This window comes from Otolemur garnettii, unplaced genomic scaffold (assembly GCF_000181295.1).
Source record: "Otolemur garnettii isolate 467f Iridium unplaced genomic scaffold, OtoGar3 scaffold00062, whole genome shotgun sequence".
NCBI classification, from domain to species: domain Eukaryota; kingdom Metazoa; phylum Chordata; class Mammalia; order Primates; family Galagidae; genus Otolemur; species Otolemur garnettii.
In genome coordinates this window covers 9,352,557-9,371,105 of record NW_003852457.1, presented here as the reverse complement: position 1 = coordinate 9,371,105, position 18,549 = coordinate 9,352,557, and the positions used below count along the sequence as shown (strand labels likewise).

Here is an 18,549-nt window from a genome sequence, read left to right as displayed (position 1 = left end):
AAAAAAAAAAAAAAAATCCTTTATAGGCCTGGCACAGTGGCTCACACCTGTTATCCTAGCACTCTGGGGTTGAAACAAGTGAAATTGCCTGAGCTCCAAAGTTACAGACCAGCCTGGGCAAGAGTAGACCCTGTCTCTAGCCAGTTGTTATCGTGTGCTCCTGTAGTCCCGGCTACTCGAGAGAGGATGGCGTGAGCCCAAGAGTTTGCAGTTGCTGTGAACTATGATGCCATAGCCCTCTATCCTGGGCAACAGAGTGAGACACTATCTTCAAAACAAAAGAACAACAAAAAAACTATAAATATAAACCTAAGGCAAGGATTACATATTTCCTGCTTCTGGTGGGCAGTAGAGGCCTGAAACTTATCTATGTCTCTCTCCTTTGAGAGCTTAAGAGTTAGGGCCCATTGACTTTTCAGTCTGAAAACACTCTGTGGGCTTGGCACCCATAGTTCACTGGTTAGGGCGTGGGCCACATACACTGGGGCTGGCAGGTTTGAATCCAGCCCAGGACTGCTAAACAACAAAGACAACTATAACAAAAACATAGCCGGGTGTTGTGGTGGGTATCTGTAGTTCCAACTACTTGGGAGGCTGCGGCAAAAGAATCGCTGAAGCCCAAGAGTTGGAGGTTTCTCTGAGTTATGATGCCACGGCACTCTACTGAGGGCAACATAGTGAGAGACTCTGCCTCAAAAAAAAAAAAACAAAACGACAACACTCTGTGTCTGTTAATTGTATTCCTGGAGTCATATTCTACTTTAAGTCTATGCATTTATTTCTTCCTTGGCTTTGACAGTCAGCTGCGTCCCTTTATCTCACAGACGGGGAGCTTGACTTGAACCTGCAGTTGTTGGTCGCAGATCAGTGCAGAAACACCCAACCTGTTCTCGAGGACGTCAGAGCTGCAGCTGTAAAGCCAGACAAGATGGAGGAGACGCTCACATGTGTCATCTGCCAGGAACTGCTGCATGACTGTGTGAGGTACAACCTAGGCCTTGGGTGTGGTTTAGTGTGGAATTTGTGCAAGTTACTGTTTTCATTTTACTTGTCTACTCAATGAGGAGAAAACCTGGGCCCAGGAACCAGGGCTGTGGAACCCCCAGGATTTCGGCAGCACTGGTTTTGACTGGCATGGGTCACATGTAACCTCGTGAACCCAATCTCCACATTGCACACAGATCAAATGAACTATGCTGAATTTAAAGCATTTTTTAGCTAAAGAAAAACAACATCTAGCATAGAACATACGTGCAGGAGCAACTGAGAAAGAGCCTGCTTGCTTCCCTCTGGGAGCTTAAGAATTAACCTATTGGACGGTGCCTGTGGCTCAAGGAGTAGGGCACCAGTCCCATATACTAGAGGTGGCGGGTTCAATCCCAGCCCTGGCCAAAAACTGAATAATAATAATAATTAGAGCCTATTGACTTTCAGTTTGAAAATACTGTGTCTATTACTAGTATTCCTAGAGTCACAGTCTGCCCCTGTCGATCCTCAAAACACAGAATCTATGTGGCCTCTGATGTGTTTTCATTGACCAAGACTGAGTCCAAGTATTTTTAGGTCAAATGATGGTTTGAGGCCCCCATTTGGCACATGGCTCAGATTGGCATGTCCTTCTACTGGGTGGGCCCTGCTGGGGACTTGGGCACGAGGTGATGGTCCTGTCAACAGACATGCTCCTCTGTGCTCCAGCCTGCAGCCTTGTATGCACACGTTCTGCGCAGCTTGCTACTCTGGCTGGATGGAGCGCTCCTCACTCTGCCCTACCTGCCGCTGTCCGGTAGAGCGGATCTGTAAAAACCATATCCTCAACAACCTCGTGGAAGCGTACCTCATCCAGCACCCAGGTAAGTGGGGCAGCCCATCCAGATCTCCATTCTTCAGGCACTAGGGACATGGGCTGAGTAGCCTGAGATATGCACCTGGTCGTTTCATGGTGTCAGTGAGTGCTAATGTGCCCTTTGACTTCTAGACAAGAGCCGCAGCGAAGAAGATGTGCAAAGCATGGATGCCAGGAATAAAATTACTCAAGACATGCTGCAGCCCAAAGTCAGGAGATCTTTTTCTGATGAAGAGGGGAGTTCAGAGGACCTGCTGGAGCTGTCCGATGTTGACAGTGAGTCCTCAGACATTAGGTAGGTCCTGGCCTGGTATGGAGCAGAGTGTGGGAGCTGGAGGAGCAGTGAGTGCCATGGCTGAGCGTTTGCTGCTGGAGTGAGGCAGCACGGGCTCTGGTTCTGCTTCAACAGCCCAGTTCTTCGTGGCTTGAACTTGTTTTCTGGAATTAGGTAGAACAAGCACCTCCATCAAGGAGCATGGTGAGGATCAGGTGAACACTCAGGGTGGTAGCTGATGGGTGACTAGATAACAGACGTACTGGCCAGTCAGGTAGAGTGTCAGCCTTGGATAGCTTACAGGTACTTGCCACCTCTGCTAACATCTCTTCATTTGCTTAGTCTCCTTGTCAAGGTCTTGATTATTGGCTGTAACACAAGGTCATTATTCTTCCCACATAAACACACTTACTATCTGCAGCCTATCAAGTGGTCATAAAGTCCGGTACTATAAGTTACAGTGTGTATCGTCATTTGTCGGGATGTTATTATAGAAAAGTCATGGTCACCTGGCTAAGAGTACTGTCCTGGAAACCTCATTATATCTACTGATGTGTTGATATTTCCTAACTTGGAAGTCCAGGATCTCACTTTGGGTCAAGGCCATGGTACTTAAAAAAACAATTAAAAAATATAAAAATTGTATTACTATTTCCTTTTACTAAATTTAACAAGTGATAATGCCTAAAAAAAAAAAGAAAACTAAAAAGTCAATTTAATATTAACATTTTATTATACCTATCTGGTCATTCAGATATGTATTCATGCATATATTTTTTAACAAAATAGATGTAATATACTAATATTTTATGAAGATGGAGTTATATTGCACATTTGCATCTGTGATGTATCAGACGTTTTGAACCTGGCTGCAGTGTTTGTGCATACATAGCCAGTCATTTCATGATGACACATGTAGAAGTAAGTGGGTGAGGAAGAGCAAGATAGGACACTGGACCCTGCTGGACTTTCAGTGTGTTTGATATCCAGTTACCTGTCATAAAAACTATGTCATTTAGTGAGGTCCACATAAGGATTCCCTTTGCCAGGTTATTGGCAGTGCCTGTCGTTCAATGGGTAGGGCGCTGGCCACATACACCGAGGCTGGCGGGTTTGAACCCGGCCCTGGCCAACTAAAATCAGCAATGACAACTGCACCAAAAACTAGCCAGGAATTTTGGCGGGCGCCTGTAGTCCCAGCTATTTGGGAGGCTGAAGCAAGAGAATCACTTAAGCCCAAGAGTTGGAGATTGCTGAGAGCTGTGATGTGACAGCACTCTACCAAGGGCAACATAGTTAGACTCCATTTCAAAAAAAAAAGGATTCTCTCTGCCAGTTTAGTAGGAAGAAAAAGTCATCTCATTTTCATTTATATTTCTTTCTTTGAAGTTGAGTGTCTTTTTCTTTCTTTCTTTCTTTTTTTCCACTTTGTTGCCCTCAGTAGAGTTCTGTGGCATCACAGCTGACAGCAACCTCCAGCTCTTGGGCTTAGGTAATTCTCTTGCCTCAGCCTCCTAAGTAGCTGGGACTACAGGCAGCTGCCGCAACACCTGGCTATTTTTTTTTGTTGCAGTTTGACGGGGGCCGGATTTGAACCCACCACCCTCAGTATATGGGACTGGTGCCCTACTCACTGAGCCACAGGCACCGCCCAGAAGTTGAGTGTCTTTTCATCATTTTTTATTTTTGTCTGGTTAGGTTTTCCTGATTTACCCTTGTTGGCTTCTTGCATTGTTATCAGGCATAGATAGATGTCCTCAGACTGAGAGGAAAGAGTCTTGGGTATTTTTTCCCATAAATTTCTTTTTTTAACAGTCTTTTCTTTTTCCTGAGATTTTGGTAAAATGCACCAAAGACAAATGATTCAGGACAGCATGGGTCATGAAGGCTGATGCAGGGCTCATGATGGCCTCTGGTGATCCTAGAGGGCAAGGGGCGTCTTCCAGCTGTGGGGCACCATGCTCTGGCGTTAACAAGGGGAGAATGTGCAGAGTGTCTGGGAAGGGCAGGAATCTACCCTATCTCCCGGGGTCATATGCCCTGCCAGTAGAAACCGCGGGATGTGGGGAATGGGGACACAGAGCAGCCTGCATGTGGGTGGATGTGATCCTCACTGCAGACCCCTGTACTGGTCATTCTGGGAAACATGCTTTCTTCCAGGAGTGGGCTACAGTATGGCACAGGGGCTGCTCTCCCATACTGGCAGCTGTAGGTGGTGCTTAGACTATAGGTGGTACCGTCTCTGGGAGATGGACAGTTGTGGCCAATGGCCAAAGTCAGGGACTTTTGAGTGCAGTCTGCCCTGCTTCTTCAGCCCTGCCCTGTGCTCTCCTCACAGCCAGCCATACGTCGTGTGCCGGCAGTGTCCCGAGTACAGGAGGCAGGTGGCGCAGCCCCTTCCCTGCCCAGCACCCACTGGTGAGCCAGGTGCCCCACAGGCCCTGGGGGTTGTACCATCCACATCTGCCAGCCTTGTGACAGGTGAGATACCACGCCTCCCATCAGACTTTGTTCTTGGCTGTCATGTCACTAGCTTGCTAGGACCCTGATGATGCACATTGTAGCCAGCACTTTACACCCTGTGCTGTCCTCCTGCCTTGGTGACCCCTACCTCTTGTAGCTTGTTGTTTTTATAACTGATTTTGGGCTTAAAAAATCAAATAACTGTTAAATCAAATAATTCCTGATCTCCATTCTAGACACGCCTGGGAATTAATCCTGATTTTAATACTTGGCTTCTCGCTCAGCCCACTGCTCTCTTGTTGCAGTTGATGTACCCTGGTGGGTTTGCCAAGCCCAAAGTGATGATCATACATCTGGCCCTCAAATAAGAGATGGGCTTCTCTTTAGCCAAGTCACCAGAAGTTGTCCTGTCCTCCAGTCACCCAAATTCTCTCCCATCACATGCCTGTTTAGCAGGCAAGTCCCTAGATGTTATCAAGAGAGGCATAGGACAGCTTGCTGAGCATGTGGAATCTGAAGCTCTACGCCCTCTCTGCTCTGTGTTTCTGCAGAACAGGAGGATAACATGCAAGGGCCCAGGCCCTATTGGCCACTTACTAGCCTAAGCATGTCCTGGGGCTGCACATGTGTGACTGTGACTCATAGCCACCTTCTTAGACCACAGTTCTAGTGGTTCCTTGTAGAACTCTCAGACAGGATGGGCAAAGCAGTGCTGGGACACGGATGTGAACTCAAGGTTATGGGTGTGGGTGTGACTCTGCTTCTCACCAGCTCTGCTTGGGACACTGGAAAGGCTGTCTCTGCATAGCAGGGATCCAGCATATCCCTTTGGGCTTGTCAGAGTAGTTACTAGGTCATACATGCAGTGGTGTGTTGAGCCCAGCAGAGCTAAGACCCTCAGTGGGTGTTCCAGAAGACTGCAGTGGAATTTCCATAGGGATGGGGTGACGTGTTCCCTGTGATCTTTCCTCTGGGCTTACTGCATGTCTAGGGAGGTTGGCCATATTGATGCAGAGCTCCTGACTTGGGACCAGATCACTTGGTTGCAGCCATGGTGCTTGTCATTTGTTTTCCTGATGGATGTAGCTATTCTCGTTTTACTGTTTTATAATATAAAATACATGCTTTAAATGGCAGCGCCTGTGGTTCAGTGAGTAGGGCACCGGCCCCATATACCGAGGGTGGCAGGTTCAAACCTGGCCCCGCAGCCAAGTTGCAACAGAAAAATAGCCAGGCGTTGTGACAGGTGCCTGTAGTCCCAGGATACTGTGAGCTGTGACGTAACAGCACTCTACTGAGGGTGACAAAGTGAGACGCTATCTCTAAAAAAAAAAGAAAGAAAAAAACACCTCAAAATTGTTTTCAGTTTGGCCAGGCGCTGTCGCTCACACCTATTATCCTAGCACTCTGGGAGGCTGAGGTGGGTGGATTGTTTGAGCTCATGAGTTTAAGACCAGGCTAAGCAAAAGGGAGACCTTGTCTCTACTAAAAAAAAAAAAAAAAAAAATAGAAAAACTGAGGCAAAAGGATCGCTTGAGCCCAAGAGTTAGAGGTTGCTGCTGTGAGCTGTGATGCCAGGGCACTCTACTCAGGGCAACAGCTTGAGACTGTCTCATTAAAAAAAAGAAAGAAGAAAGGAAAAAAAAAACATGCTTTATGGGCTTGTCCTTCTTTCATAGGAAATATGAGAAAGCCTTCAACTGATTTTTGAAATCTTGCTAAACAACTAAAAGACATTTTTGAATACCTTTAAATCTATTTGAACTTCCATGGTGGGCATGGTGGCTTATGCCTGTAATCCCAGCATTCTGGGAGGCCGAGGAGACCAGCTTGAGCTAGAGTGAGACCTGACCTCTAAAATAGCTGGGCATTGTGGCAGGCCCCTGTGATCCCAGCTACTTAGGAGGCTGAGGCAACAGAATCCCTGGAGCCCAGGAGTTTGAGGTTGCTGTGAGCTCTGATGCCATGGCACTCTACCAGGAGCAACAAAGTAAGACTCTGTCTCAGAAAAAAACCAAAAGCAAACAAATAAAAAATCTATTTGAATTCCCTCAATTTATTTGTATTTATTTATTTTTTCTTGAGACAGAGTTTTACTCTGTCACCCTGGGTAGAGTGCCATGGCATTATAGCTCACAGCAACCTCAAACTCTTGGGCTTGAGCAATCCCCTTGCCTCAGCCTCCCAAGTAGCTGGGACTACAGGTGTGTGCCATTACACTCAAGTAGTTTTCTATTTTTAGTAGAGATGGGGTCTCACTCTTGCTCAGGCTGATCTTGAACTCCTGAGATTAAGCATTTCTCCTGTCTTGGCCTTCCATGATGCTAGGATTATAGGCATGAGCCACTATGTTTGGCCTGCTCCCTCAATTTATTTTTTTTTTTTTTTAGACAGAGCCTCAAGCTGTCCCCCTGGGTAGAGTGCCATGGCATTACAGCTCACAGCAACCTCCAACTCCTGGGCTCAAGCGAGTCTCCTGCCTCAGCCTCCCAAGTAGCTGGGACCACAGGCGCCCGCCACAACGCCCGGCTATTTTTTGGTTGCAGCCATCATTGTTGTGTGGCGGGTCCGGGCTGGGGATTCGAACCCGCCACCTTAGGTGTACGTGGCTGGCGCCTTAGCCGGTTGAGCTATAGGCGCCGAGCCTGCTCCCTCAATTTAGATGGTGAAATGTAATCTGGCTATTCAGACAGCTCCAGATTCCTCAGCTCTCTTTTGGGTCTTTCTCTAATGTGAGTCTAATCTTCTCTTTCTGCCTATTGTTCACTGTGCTTGGCCTGCATGCACGTCAGCAGGCCAGGAGTACGTGTGCCCACTACAGGGGAGCCATGTCATATGCACCTGCTGCTTCCAGCCCATGCCCGACCGGAGAGCCGAGCACCAGCAGGACCCCCGCGTCGCCCCTCAGCAGTGTGAGTGAGCTGTGCCTCCCTCACTCCCCCATCTGCACCGTGAGGCTCAGGGTTCAGAGTCGTTTTGACTCTGTGTAGGGTGCTAAGTAAGGATGCTGTTTTTTTTTTTTTCATCTGCATATTCGATTGTCCCCACATGGCCACCTTGAATAATCAATCTCTTCCCACCACTGACAACCCACCCTGATATAGACCAAGTTTCCACACGCTGTGGTTCTCTGCCTGGGGTCTGTGTACCATAGTTGGTTTAGAATGTCTCAACTTCTAAATCTAACAGATGAAATGAGTTGCTTTGTTTTAACACAGTTTTAACTGTTAAAATGGAGCTTATTGTTGACTAGTGGCTGCTTGAATTTATCCCTGAAATGTGTCCTGTGCTTTGCCTGCCTATACAATACCTCCTGGTTTCTTAGAGCTGTTGCACCTTCAGGCCTTGCTAAGTGGAGAGAACAGGAGCCTGTGTGGCAGATTTGGTCTCTTCTGACTATGCACAGAGTGCTGTCCTAGATTCTGGCACAAAGCAGTCAGCAGAACATACATGACCCAGCATACATTATCTCCCAGTTCATGCTCCTACACCAGGACTGGGGGCAGTTCTAGGTGAGACTGTTAATGAGGCAGGCAGGTGCAGTAGGTCCAGCAGGAGACATACCTGGGTGGCCTCTGCCCTCTGTTCATTGTCCCCTGTTCTGCACAGTGACCACTTCCCACTACTCAATGTTGTCTGTTGGGAGAGAACATGAGAGGTCTCAGGGGACACTCCACCTCCTGCTCCACATTCACTTGGTAGTCAACAATAGGTGGTTCAGGGAAGGGCTTAAAAATTGAGCAAAAAGGACTATACATGGTGGCTCACACCTATAATCCCAGCACTGAGCTCACAGGTTTGAGATAGCCTGAGCTAGAGCGAGACCTCATCTCTAAAAATAGCCAGGGGGGCTCGTGCCTATAATCCTAGCACTCTGGGAGCCCGAGGTGGATTGCTTGAGCTCACGAGTTCAAGACCAACCTGAGCAAAAGCGAGACTCCATCTCTACTAAAAATGGAAAACTGAAGCAAGAGGATCGCTTGAGGAGGTTGCTGTGAGGTATGACACCACGGCACTCTACCCAGGGCAATAGCTTGAGACTCTGTCTCAGAAAAGAAAAAAAAAAAGACATAGCTGGGCATTGTGTTGGGCTCCTGTAGTTCCAGCTACTTGGGAGGCTCAAGCAAGAGAATTGCTTGAGCCCAAGAGTTTGAGGTTGCACAATACTCTACCGAGGGCGACAAAGTGAGACTCTGTATCAAAAAAAAAAAAAGTTTACCTAATATTATCTTTTAGGGAATTCTGCTCTGAGAATATTAAACATTAAGAAATTGTATCTACAGGACGGTGCCTGTGGCTCAAAGGAGCAGGGCGCTGCCCCCATATGCCAGAGGTGGTGGGTACAAACCCAGCCCCTGCCAAAAACTGCTAAAAAAAAAAAAATAATAATAATGTCTACAAAAATAAGGTAACAACATGAAAAAATAGGAAAAAGGCATCTAAAAGAGGTGATAGGAAGTATGTCGCATTTTCAGAGCTGGAAGTCAAGTCAGGTGATGGGATAGATGTGATTTCCAGCTTCTTTGGATCTCACAAGTTTTCCTGGCATGAGCATGTGTGGGTCTGGCCTTTAGTTGGCCTTTAGTCACAACTCTCAGTCATTACAGTGCAGTCCCCTTTGATCCTAGCTGGGGCATGTCCCAAGTTCATGGGAACTCCTTGTAAATGGTGTTTTCAGAGAGAGTTGAGGTCCTGAGTCTGGCACTACTTGGAATTGTAGAAGAGACAGGCTGTAGTGTCGGTTGCCCACTTGACAAGTGTTCTCTGTCCACAGGTGCAGTTTGCCTGCAGCCCTTCTGCCAACTGTACTGGGGCTGTACCCGGACTGGCTGCTTTGGCTGCCTGGCCCCGTTCTGTGGTAATACTGGCTCTTCAGCCCAAGTTGTTTTGACCTTACACAATCCCTTGGGGAATTTGAGGGCAAGTGATGGTGGTGTCCTTGGGCTGCTGGGGGGCATGGCAGCCATTGTTAGTCACCAAGTGATTAGCTGCTAACTAAGAGGTTTGCAGTTTTAAAAGCATCAAATTTATGTCAGCTTAAAATAAAGCAATAACAGGGTGGCGCCTGTGGCTCAAAGGGGTAAGGCGCCGGCCCCATATGCTGGAGGTAGTGGGTTCAAACCCAGCCCCGGCTGAAAACTCCAAAAAAAAAAAAAAAAAAAGAAAGAAAGAAAAGAAAAGAAAGCAATAACAGAACAATTAGAGGACATGCTAACTTAAAACTGAGTCCTTACTGCAGGGTTCAAATGTTACGATACCTTCAGATATGGAGGAGACTCAGAGAACTTTACATTTTAAGAAGGGAGTAAAATAGAAATCACTTTTGCCTATTATCTATTTAAAATTATGTCATCAAGCTTTTTTTTTTTTTTGAGACAGAGTCTCACCATGTCACCCTTGGTAGAGTGCCATGGTGTCACAGCTCACAGAAACTGCAAACTCTTGGGCTTAAGTGAGTCTCTTGCCTCAGCCTCCCGAGTAGCTGGAACTACAGGCACCCGCCACAATGCCCAGCTATTTTTTGGTTGTAGTTGTCATTGTTATTGTGCAGGCCCAGGCTGGGTTCGAACCCACCAGCTCTGGTGTATGTGGCTGGTGCCCTAGCCACAGATCTACAGCCTCAAGCCTTGTCATCAAACGTTTTATTCTTTCTAGAGTCTATAATGAAAAGAAATGTGTTTATTCTGTCAGGCAAATAATACTTTCACATAATGTCTTTATAAAACAGATAACATTGCTTCCCTTCATCTTGGCAGAACTCAACCTGGGGGACAAGTGTCTGGATGGGGTATTGAACAACAACAACTATGAATCGGACATCCTGAAGGTATTCCCCTTTCAGACTAGCTCTTGAGTCTAGCTGAAACCAAGAAGAGCCCCTCCATAACTTTTCCTGTTACTTTTAAGACATTTTCTGCTTTTTCTGACTCATGCAGTCAGGTGTTCTGTATTTCATTGGCATATACCTTTTTTCCCCATGTGACAAAAATTAGTATTTCCTTTTTGTTCATCATGCCATGAATTCATAAGAGTTGGTTCCTGAAGCTCACAGAGAGGGTTTCTTGAAAACACGGGCCCCTTGGGACCAGTGTGGGACTGGGGTCTGTCTTCTGGCACCTTCCTTTTCTGCCTGTTTTCTTTCCATGTTCAAGGAAGCCAGCTCAGCTCTCAGAATTTAACAAGTTTAATGTGCACATCTGCCTTCCTGCTGAGATCCTTTCCAACAGCATGCACACCACATGGGCCTGCACATTCACCATAGACCTAACAGCACACATGCCACGTTGGCCTTCATACTTCACTCAGCAGTACTACGCTGGTTTGATGTCCACATGCAGTGGCACATTTTTGTAGGTTTGAACAAAAGGAACTAAGCAGCTTTGTATTTCTGAAGGGCAGAGAGAACAGAAGCCAGGTCCTCAGGTTTTTTCACAGACCGAGGCCTGCCATAGAGCTCAGGACACTCTGACCAAGGTTGAGTGTTTGACTTGCACCTGTGCTGTGAGTGTCTTTGTAGAAATTTTGTGAAAATAAAGTAACTCTCACTTCCAAGCTGCAAAAGCTGGCCCTTGGGATCAGACTCCTCATGCAGCATATGTGGGTGCTTGGCCTACAGCTACCTGCACATTGTCTGGGCTGCCCCTGTGCAGATGCCTTCACAGGGACCATAGTCTCTCTCTAACCACCTTTGTGGCTTTTCTGAGGTCTTTCCTTTCTTCGCTTTTTTTTTTTGTTTTTGGAGACAGAGTTTCTGTCTCCCTGGGTAGAGTCCTGAGGTATCATAAAGCAACCTCAAATTCTTGGGCTCTAGCAATCCTCTTGTCTCAGCCTCCCACGTAGCTGGGACTATAGGCGCCTGCCATAAAACCTGGCTAGTTTTTCTATTTTTAGTAGAGTTGGGGTCTCACTCTTGCTCAGGCTGGTCTTAAACTCCTGAGCTCAAGAAGTCTGCCCACCTTAGCCTCCCAAAGTGCTTCTTCACATTTTAGCATTTCTTCCCTTAAACTGGTATTTCCTCTTGTTGCCCTTCCTACCCCCCAACCCCCGCCACAGAATTACCTGGCAACCAGGGGTTTGACGTGGAGAAACATGTTGACGGAGAGCCTCATGGCGCTTCAGCGGGGGGCATTCCTGCTGTCTGGTAAGATCCACTCACATGCTTCCTGCTCTGGAGTGGATGTGAGTTTCCAAGGCCTTTTTTGCCTCCCGTTAAGCAATAGAAACCTGGCAGGCCACCCGTCTGCTCTCTCACATTTATGGCCTCTACCTCTACCCATCCTGGCAGATAACACAGATCCTGATACTTTAGATTAATTTTTTTTTAAATTGGGTTTGAACCTGCATGACATATCCCAGCACCTTCTCCTGTAGTGGAGGGCAGGAGTGCAGCTTGGAGGGACCCCACCTCTACCCATGGGGATGCCTGGGCTGGTGTATTAGGAGGCTATGGTCCTAGTGTGCCGATCCCTCAAGGAGGCTGCCCTTCCAAGGGAGTACAGGATGCCTGTGGAATGGGAGTTTACAAGGGACTTTTCTTCTGAGACATAATTATGAAAGAAGACTTGAGAGGCTTTCTTAAAATCCTTTTAAGCTGTTTCCAGCTCATGGACATGTCTTGTGTGTGGGTGCCAGGTGTCCTGTGCTGCAGCAGTGGCTGTTGGCTGCCCAGATCTACTGGCCAGGTATCAGCCTCTTTAGGTTTTGGGGTTTTTTTTTTAGAGACAGAGTATCATTTTGTCATCCTCAGTAGACTGCTGTGGTGTCACAGCTCACAGCAACCTCTAGCTCTTGGGCTTAGGTGATTCTCTTGCCTCAGCCTCCCTAGTACTCTTTGGGTTTTTAATGACTTCTTATTTTTGGCTCACAAAAAAATAGGATACAGGGAAGGTAAAAGTTGTTGGAAATCTACCACCTCAGAACACATAGCATTTATGTTTTTGTGACTGTTTGTCCAGGTGCCTTTACATATAAGCACCTATGTGTATATCATTCTCTTTCCTGCTCTATCAAGAGGTCTTTATCTTGATTTTTTTTTTTTACACAGTATTCTAATATGGTTTATTTAGCCAATTTATTAATATAGGATATTTAAATTATTTTCAGTTTTTCACTGTTGTAAACACAACAGTTGTTTTTTTGTTTGTTTTTGTTTTTTTTAGACAGAGCCTCAAGGTATCCCCCTAGGTAGAATGCTGTGGCATCACAGCTCACAGCAACCTCCAACTCCTGGGCTCAAGCAAGTCTCCCAAGTAGCTGGGACCACAGGCGCTCACCACAATGCCTGGCTATTTTTTGGTTGCAGCTGTCATTGTTGTTTGGTGGGCCTAGGCTGGATTTGAACCCACCACCTTAGGTGTATGTGGCTAGCACCTTAGCCACTTGAGCCACAGGTGCTGAGCCAACACAACAGTTGTTGAACATGCACTATTGTAGATTGGAAAAATCACTGTAGGATAAATAAATAGGATTCTTAGAACAATGGCATACACAGCTGAGATGGTCACAGGCATAGTCTCTTAAGTGCTGCCCTGATAGTCCTTGGTGCTGAGGAAGAAGCTCCAGCTGTCAGCTTAGCTTTTGCCTTTATTTTGTCAGTGTGGGAAGCCAACAGTGACATATCATTGTTCTATTTGGTCACCTTTGATTATTAACTAAATTGACAATCATTTTGCATTTATGGGTCATTTGCTTGTATGTGATCTTGGCCGATATTTATAGTAGGCTATTTTGATTTTTTTGGTATGAACGTGTGTGATATCTTTGTTAATTAAGAGTATAGCACGTGGTCATTTGTGTGGCAAATATGTTCCCATTCTATCATTAGTATTTCTCCTCTGTCATGTGTATTTTCATTGTGTTGAAGTTGTAAGTAGTCAAATGTTGAATTCTTTTCTGTGTGCCCTTTGGTTTTCATGACATGCTTAAAATAGGTCAAGAGAAAATAATACTTGTTTTTTTATAATACAGTTTTAAATTTTTTTTTTTTTTTTGAGACGGAGCCTCAAGCTATCCCCCTGGGTAGAGTGCTGTGGCATCATGCTCACAGCAACCTCCAACTCCTGGGTTCAAGCGAGTCTCCTGCCTCAGCCTCCCAAGTAGCTGGGACTACAGGTGCCCGCCACAGCGCCCGGCCATTTTTTGATTGCAGCCATCATTGTTGCCTGGCGAGCCTGCGCTGGGGATTCGAACCCGCCACCTTAGGTGTATGTGGCTGGCGCCTTAGCTGCTTGAGCCACAGGCGCCGAGCCTGAATTTTTTAATATTTTAATTTTTTATCCATGTGGAAGTACTTTGCTATAAGAAAATAGAGGCTCAGTGCCTATGGCTCAAGAGGCTAAGGCACCAGCCACATACACCAGAGCTGGGAGGTTCGAGTCCAGCCCGGGCCTGCCAAACAATGACAACCGCAACCAAAAACTGGCCAGGCGTTGTGGCGGGCACCTATAGCAGGCCAGCTACTTGGGAGGCTGAGGCAGGAGAATCGCTTAAGCCCAGGAGTTGGAGGTTGCTGTGAGCTGTAATGCCATGGCACTCTACCCAGGGCGACAGCTTGAGTTATCAGTAATAAATAAAAAAAAAAAATCAGTATCTCTTAGTTTTGGTCGTTTGGCCAGTTGTCTCAACCCCATTTATGGGTTGGGGAATTAGCTTCCCACCGACGTGGAGTGTGGTATCTTTCCTGTCTGGAGAGGCGGCACGTCTTCATGAGGCCTTTTCCTTCCAGATCACAGGGTCACTGGCAACACTGTGCTGTGCTACTGCTGTGGCCTGCGCAGCTTCCGAGAGCTGACCTACCAGTACCGGCAGAGCATTCCTGCTTCAGAGCTGCCAGGTAAAGCTTCTTCCCTCCCACCAGCTCTAACTCTGTATTGGCCTCAGCAGCAAGCTGCTGAAGTCACTCAGCTCAGTCCCTGCTCAGCAGATAGGCCCACAGCTTTCTCAGGGCCTGCGGCCATTAGCTGTCAGCTGTTACTCAAGGCAACTTCCATTTCTAAAACAAAGACACATAAATACATCCAGTAGACAACTAGAGTCATTTCATTTATTGAGTTGAGGTTTCAATTAAATGTTTTTCCTTTCCGGAAATCTTGGAAAAGTTTAAGGGATTTAGTTACAAAGCTTGAGAAGGTGCTGGCGTTTCAGCTTCAGCTTCTCTCTTTAGATCACTGCTTAAATTCAGGTAGTTGGTTGAGCATAGTGGCTCACCCTTATAGTCCCAGCACTTCGGGAGGCTGAAGCAGGAAGATCCCTTAAGGCTGGGACTTCAAGGCTGCAGTGAGCTGTGATGATGCCACTGCACTCCAGCCTAGTTAACATATTTAATAGACATGTACTTCTTTCTGTTTCTAGTGGCTGTGACATCCCGTCCTGACTGCTATTGGGGCCGTAACTGCCGCACTCAGGTGAAGGCTCACCACGCGATGTGAGTGAGGCTTGGGAATGCAGGGGAGACAGTCAGCTATCTACCCAAAATATGCTAATTTAGTCATTATGCCAAACGGTATGCAAAGTAACTTTTCCATTTAGGAATGTTTCTCTTCTCCTATTACCTCAATCCATGAAATGTTCATTGCAAACATTCACTTCCATCTTCCTCTCTGTGTGTATGTGTCTGGAGTACCTGGCAGCCTCCAGGGCATACCCATCATCAGGTTCAGCATTTTCTGAGTTGGGAGCTGTGGTCATGGCAGGCTCACCCACAGGACAATAGGACAGTTGGGGGTTTCTCTGATGCTGTAAGCAGGCCTTTAACCAGTCCCTGGAGAATAGGTCATCCCCAAGCAGTCATTTGTGGTTCAGGTTAAAATAATTGAGACAAGTGCCCTCAGGATGAGATACCTCTGCTGATAAAGGGGATTCTCCCAAGGTAGTGAGTGATTTTCAACCTGTATCCCAGGAAAATTTTTTGGAGAGCATTATTTTCAAAAGCAGTTCAAAGCACAGTACATATAATCTTTTTTTGTTCTTACTGTTTATTAATATAATGTTAAGTGTGGTGTTGAAGTTTATAGGTTCAAGTGTGCAGTGAGATAAAAAAGATTGGAAAACATTGCCCTAAGGCAGCGTTTCTCAACCTGTGGGTCACAACCCACAGGAACTGTATTAGTCGGCATTAGGAAGGTTAAGAACCACTGCCCTAAGGAGTGATTCTATGAAATAAGAACCTTGCTTTGTGTTTGAGCACAGCAGCATATGGAAAAGTGATTTCACTGGTAGTGGCTTACCTTCCTCAGGATGGCAGAGTATACTTGGCATCTGCTGGGGCTAATGGGGACGTAAGGTGGCCATGCTAGCGACCAGCAATGTGGGGTACTCAGAGGAGGCACAGCTTCTATTTCTTCTCTAAAAAAATTACCTAAGATGTTTTTACTCCTCTTTTAAAATTTTACTTTATTTTATTTTTGTAGTTTTTGGCAAGGGCTGGGTTTGAACCTGCCACCTCTGGCATATAGGGCAGGTGCCCTACTCCTTTGAGCCACAAGCACCGCTCCTCTTTTAAAATTTTAAAAGTGAAAAAGAAGGCTACCTTTAGGGGTTAGTTTCTTTGATTATAATTAGAACTATACCGCTGTGTTGGCTTGGTGCCCTGGCACAGTGGTTATGGCATTGGCCACTCAGCCCAGGCCAGCTAAAACAATTATGACAACTACAACAAAAAATAGCCAGTGCCTTGGCACCTGTGGCTCAAGCGGCTAAGGCACCAGTCACATACACTGGAGCTGGCAGCTTTGAATCTGGCCCAGGCCTGCCAAACAACAATGACAACTGCAACCAAAAATAGCTGGGTGTTGTGGCAGACACCTGTGGTTTCAGCTACTTGGGAAGCTGAGGCAAAAGAATCGCTTAAGCCTAGGAGTTTGAGGTTGCTGTCAGCTGTGATGCCACAGTACTCTACCCAGGGCAACATAGTGAGACTTTGTCTCCAAAAAAAAAAAAAAAAACAAAAAAGAGGGACGCTCCTGTGTCTCAGTGAGTAGAGCTCCGGCTCCATATACCGAGGATAGTGGGTTCAAACTGGCCCAGGCCAAATTGCAACAACAACAAAAATAGTCAGGTGTTGTGGCAGGCACCTGTAGTCCCAGCTACTCAGGAGGCTGAGGCAAGAGAATCGCCTAAGCCCAAGAGTTGGAGGTTGCTGTGAGCTGTGATGCCATGGCACTCTACCCAGGGCGACATATTGAGATTCTGTCTAAAAAAAAAAGAAGGGGTGGCGCCTGTGGCTCAAAGGAGTAGGGTGCCAGCCCCATATACCAAAGATGGCGGGTTCAAACCCAACCCCAGCCAAAAACTGAAAAAAAAAAAAATTTTTTTAACAAAGAAAAGAAATATACTGCTGTAAGTCTCCATACACACACACATTTATTTCTCAGGTATATGGTTTCAAAATCTGTTGAATTGAATACTTCTCTGATACCCTTTTTGTAATTGACCATTTTTTCCCTGTAGGAAATTCAATCATATCTGTGAACAGACAAGATTTAAGAACTAAGCGTCTGGAAGCTGCAGGAGCTGTGGAGTGTTGGAGGCAATGATGACCTGTTTTAAAAATACCGAATACAAACACATTAGGGCATTTGTAGAATCCCCCTGAAGAATGCTGGGGTCTCTGGTCATGGACTCTAGTGTGACTTTTTCTTTGGTGGAGTTTTACTCTCCAAATAAGATCCTTCCAAGAGGCCTCAGGGGAGGCTGGGGCACAGCCTATCCTCTTGGCCCTTGTTGGGCAGGGACTGGCCGTGGCTGACACTGCAGAGACCGAAGGCTTCCTGTGAACAGAAAGTCATCCCCACCTGCTGAGAGGGGGGATAGCACAGGTTTGCTCCTTTTGTAACTAGAGTTAAAACAGAAATCTCTTTTCAGGAAAAGTTCTAAGGGAGAAAGGGGAAAATTTATCAAAAACATTCTTTTTAAGGAAAATGGAACATAAGTTTACAGCCTACAGGATGTACAGAATATTCTACTGTTGGGAAAACCACAGCATTTTATATATTTTTTATTTTAGTAGATTTGGTGCTTATCTTCTAATAAGATTTAAATATCACAAACTGTAGCACAAATAATATAATTTATAATTTACAAATTGACTAAAACTGGTTATAGTATGATATTTGAAAGAATAAGCATATGTTTCTCTGTAATAAAAAACAATCTCCAACATCCCAACTGCTAACCCTAGATGTGGACATGAAGTTAGCGGGTCCTTAATACTCAGCGTGAGTAACCACTGTCCCTAGCACAGGGCTGGCCCCAGGTCCTGGCTGAAGTGGGAGGACGGAAGATGAAGCGCAGGACGCACCACCCCTAGCAGCCTTCCCCACGGAGACCCCAGCAGAGTGTGAGAGGGAGCACACCTGGCCTTTATTTCTGGGATCCCTTTCCCGCATTAGGTTTGCCATGTCATCTGGAATAATACTTGAAATTTCGGTTTTTTTGTAGAAAACAAAATTATCTTTTGTTGAAATCACCTGTTAATGTTTGTTTGCAATCTGGTGACTTTTTTGCTTCTTCTCAGGAATACAATTTTCAGCTGTTGTCTTGCTCTTGATACACACTGAGAAGCAGCTCTCTGTGGAAGAAAGTCCTCTCTTTTGCAATCTAATAAACAAGCCACATTTGTTTCTCTTTCCCGTATTGGGCTTGGTTGTATGGGCTGCCCCATATGATGGAACCAGCTCCAGCAGATCTGCTAGCTCAGTCCATCAGGGTGTTAGCCACATGGGGTGAGCTGGGGTTGGGTCCTGAAGCCTGAACATCTGGTGGGAACTGCCAAGGATCTGCTCTTCCAGTGTTGAAGCTTTGTCTTTAGCAGAGCACCAAGTAAAGCCACAGGGTAGACATCTCCTGTTTGTGGAGGAGTGAGGCCAGAGGGAAGTCCTTGCTAGGCCTAGGGGCGAATTAGAGCTGCCACAGGCCTGTGTCTCAGGGAGCTGCTGATCACACACTCTCCTTCTCTCCAAAACATGAAAAT

The 18,549-nt window shown here is 46.2% G+C and overlaps 1 protein-coding gene across 7 annotated transcripts in view; it reads left to right on the top strand.

Annotated features, from left to right (window-relative positions):
* CHFR (checkpoint with forkhead and ring finger domains) overlaps positions 1 to 18,186 on the top strand; it is a 40,379-nt gene extending 22,193 nt beyond the window's left edge. For 3 of the 7 annotated variants that reach the window (XM_023514971.1, XM_023514972.1, XM_023514969.1), the window contains exons 8-18: positions 825 to 984; positions 1,696 to 1,850; positions 1,976 to 2,138; positions 4,456 to 4,598; positions 7,373 to 7,492; positions 9,355 to 9,438; positions 10,337 to 10,407; positions 11,634 to 11,721; positions 14,305 to 14,412; positions 14,931 to 15,003; positions 17,028 to 18,186. In XM_023514971.1, coding sequence (XP_023370739.1) covers positions 825 to 984; positions 1,696 to 1,850; positions 1,976 to 2,138; positions 4,456 to 4,598; positions 7,373 to 7,492; positions 9,355 to 9,438; positions 10,337 to 10,407; positions 11,634 to 11,721; positions 14,305 to 14,412; positions 14,931 to 15,003; positions 17,028 to 17,070 — 1,208 coding nt within the window. In that variant the 3' untranslated portion in view covers positions 17,071 to 18,186. Of the gene's footprint in view, positions 1 to 824; positions 985 to 1,695; positions 1,851 to 1,975; positions 2,139 to 4,455; positions 4,599 to 7,372; positions 7,493 to 9,354; positions 9,439 to 10,336; positions 10,408 to 11,633; positions 11,722 to 12,171; positions 12,263 to 14,304; positions 14,413 to 14,930; positions 15,004 to 17,027 lie in introns of those variants that run through there. The other 4 variants (XR_002774151.1, XM_023514970.1, XM_023514973.1 and 1 more) reach the window with 4 other exon arrangements.
* Positions 18,187 to 18,549: the final 363 nt, after the last annotated feature.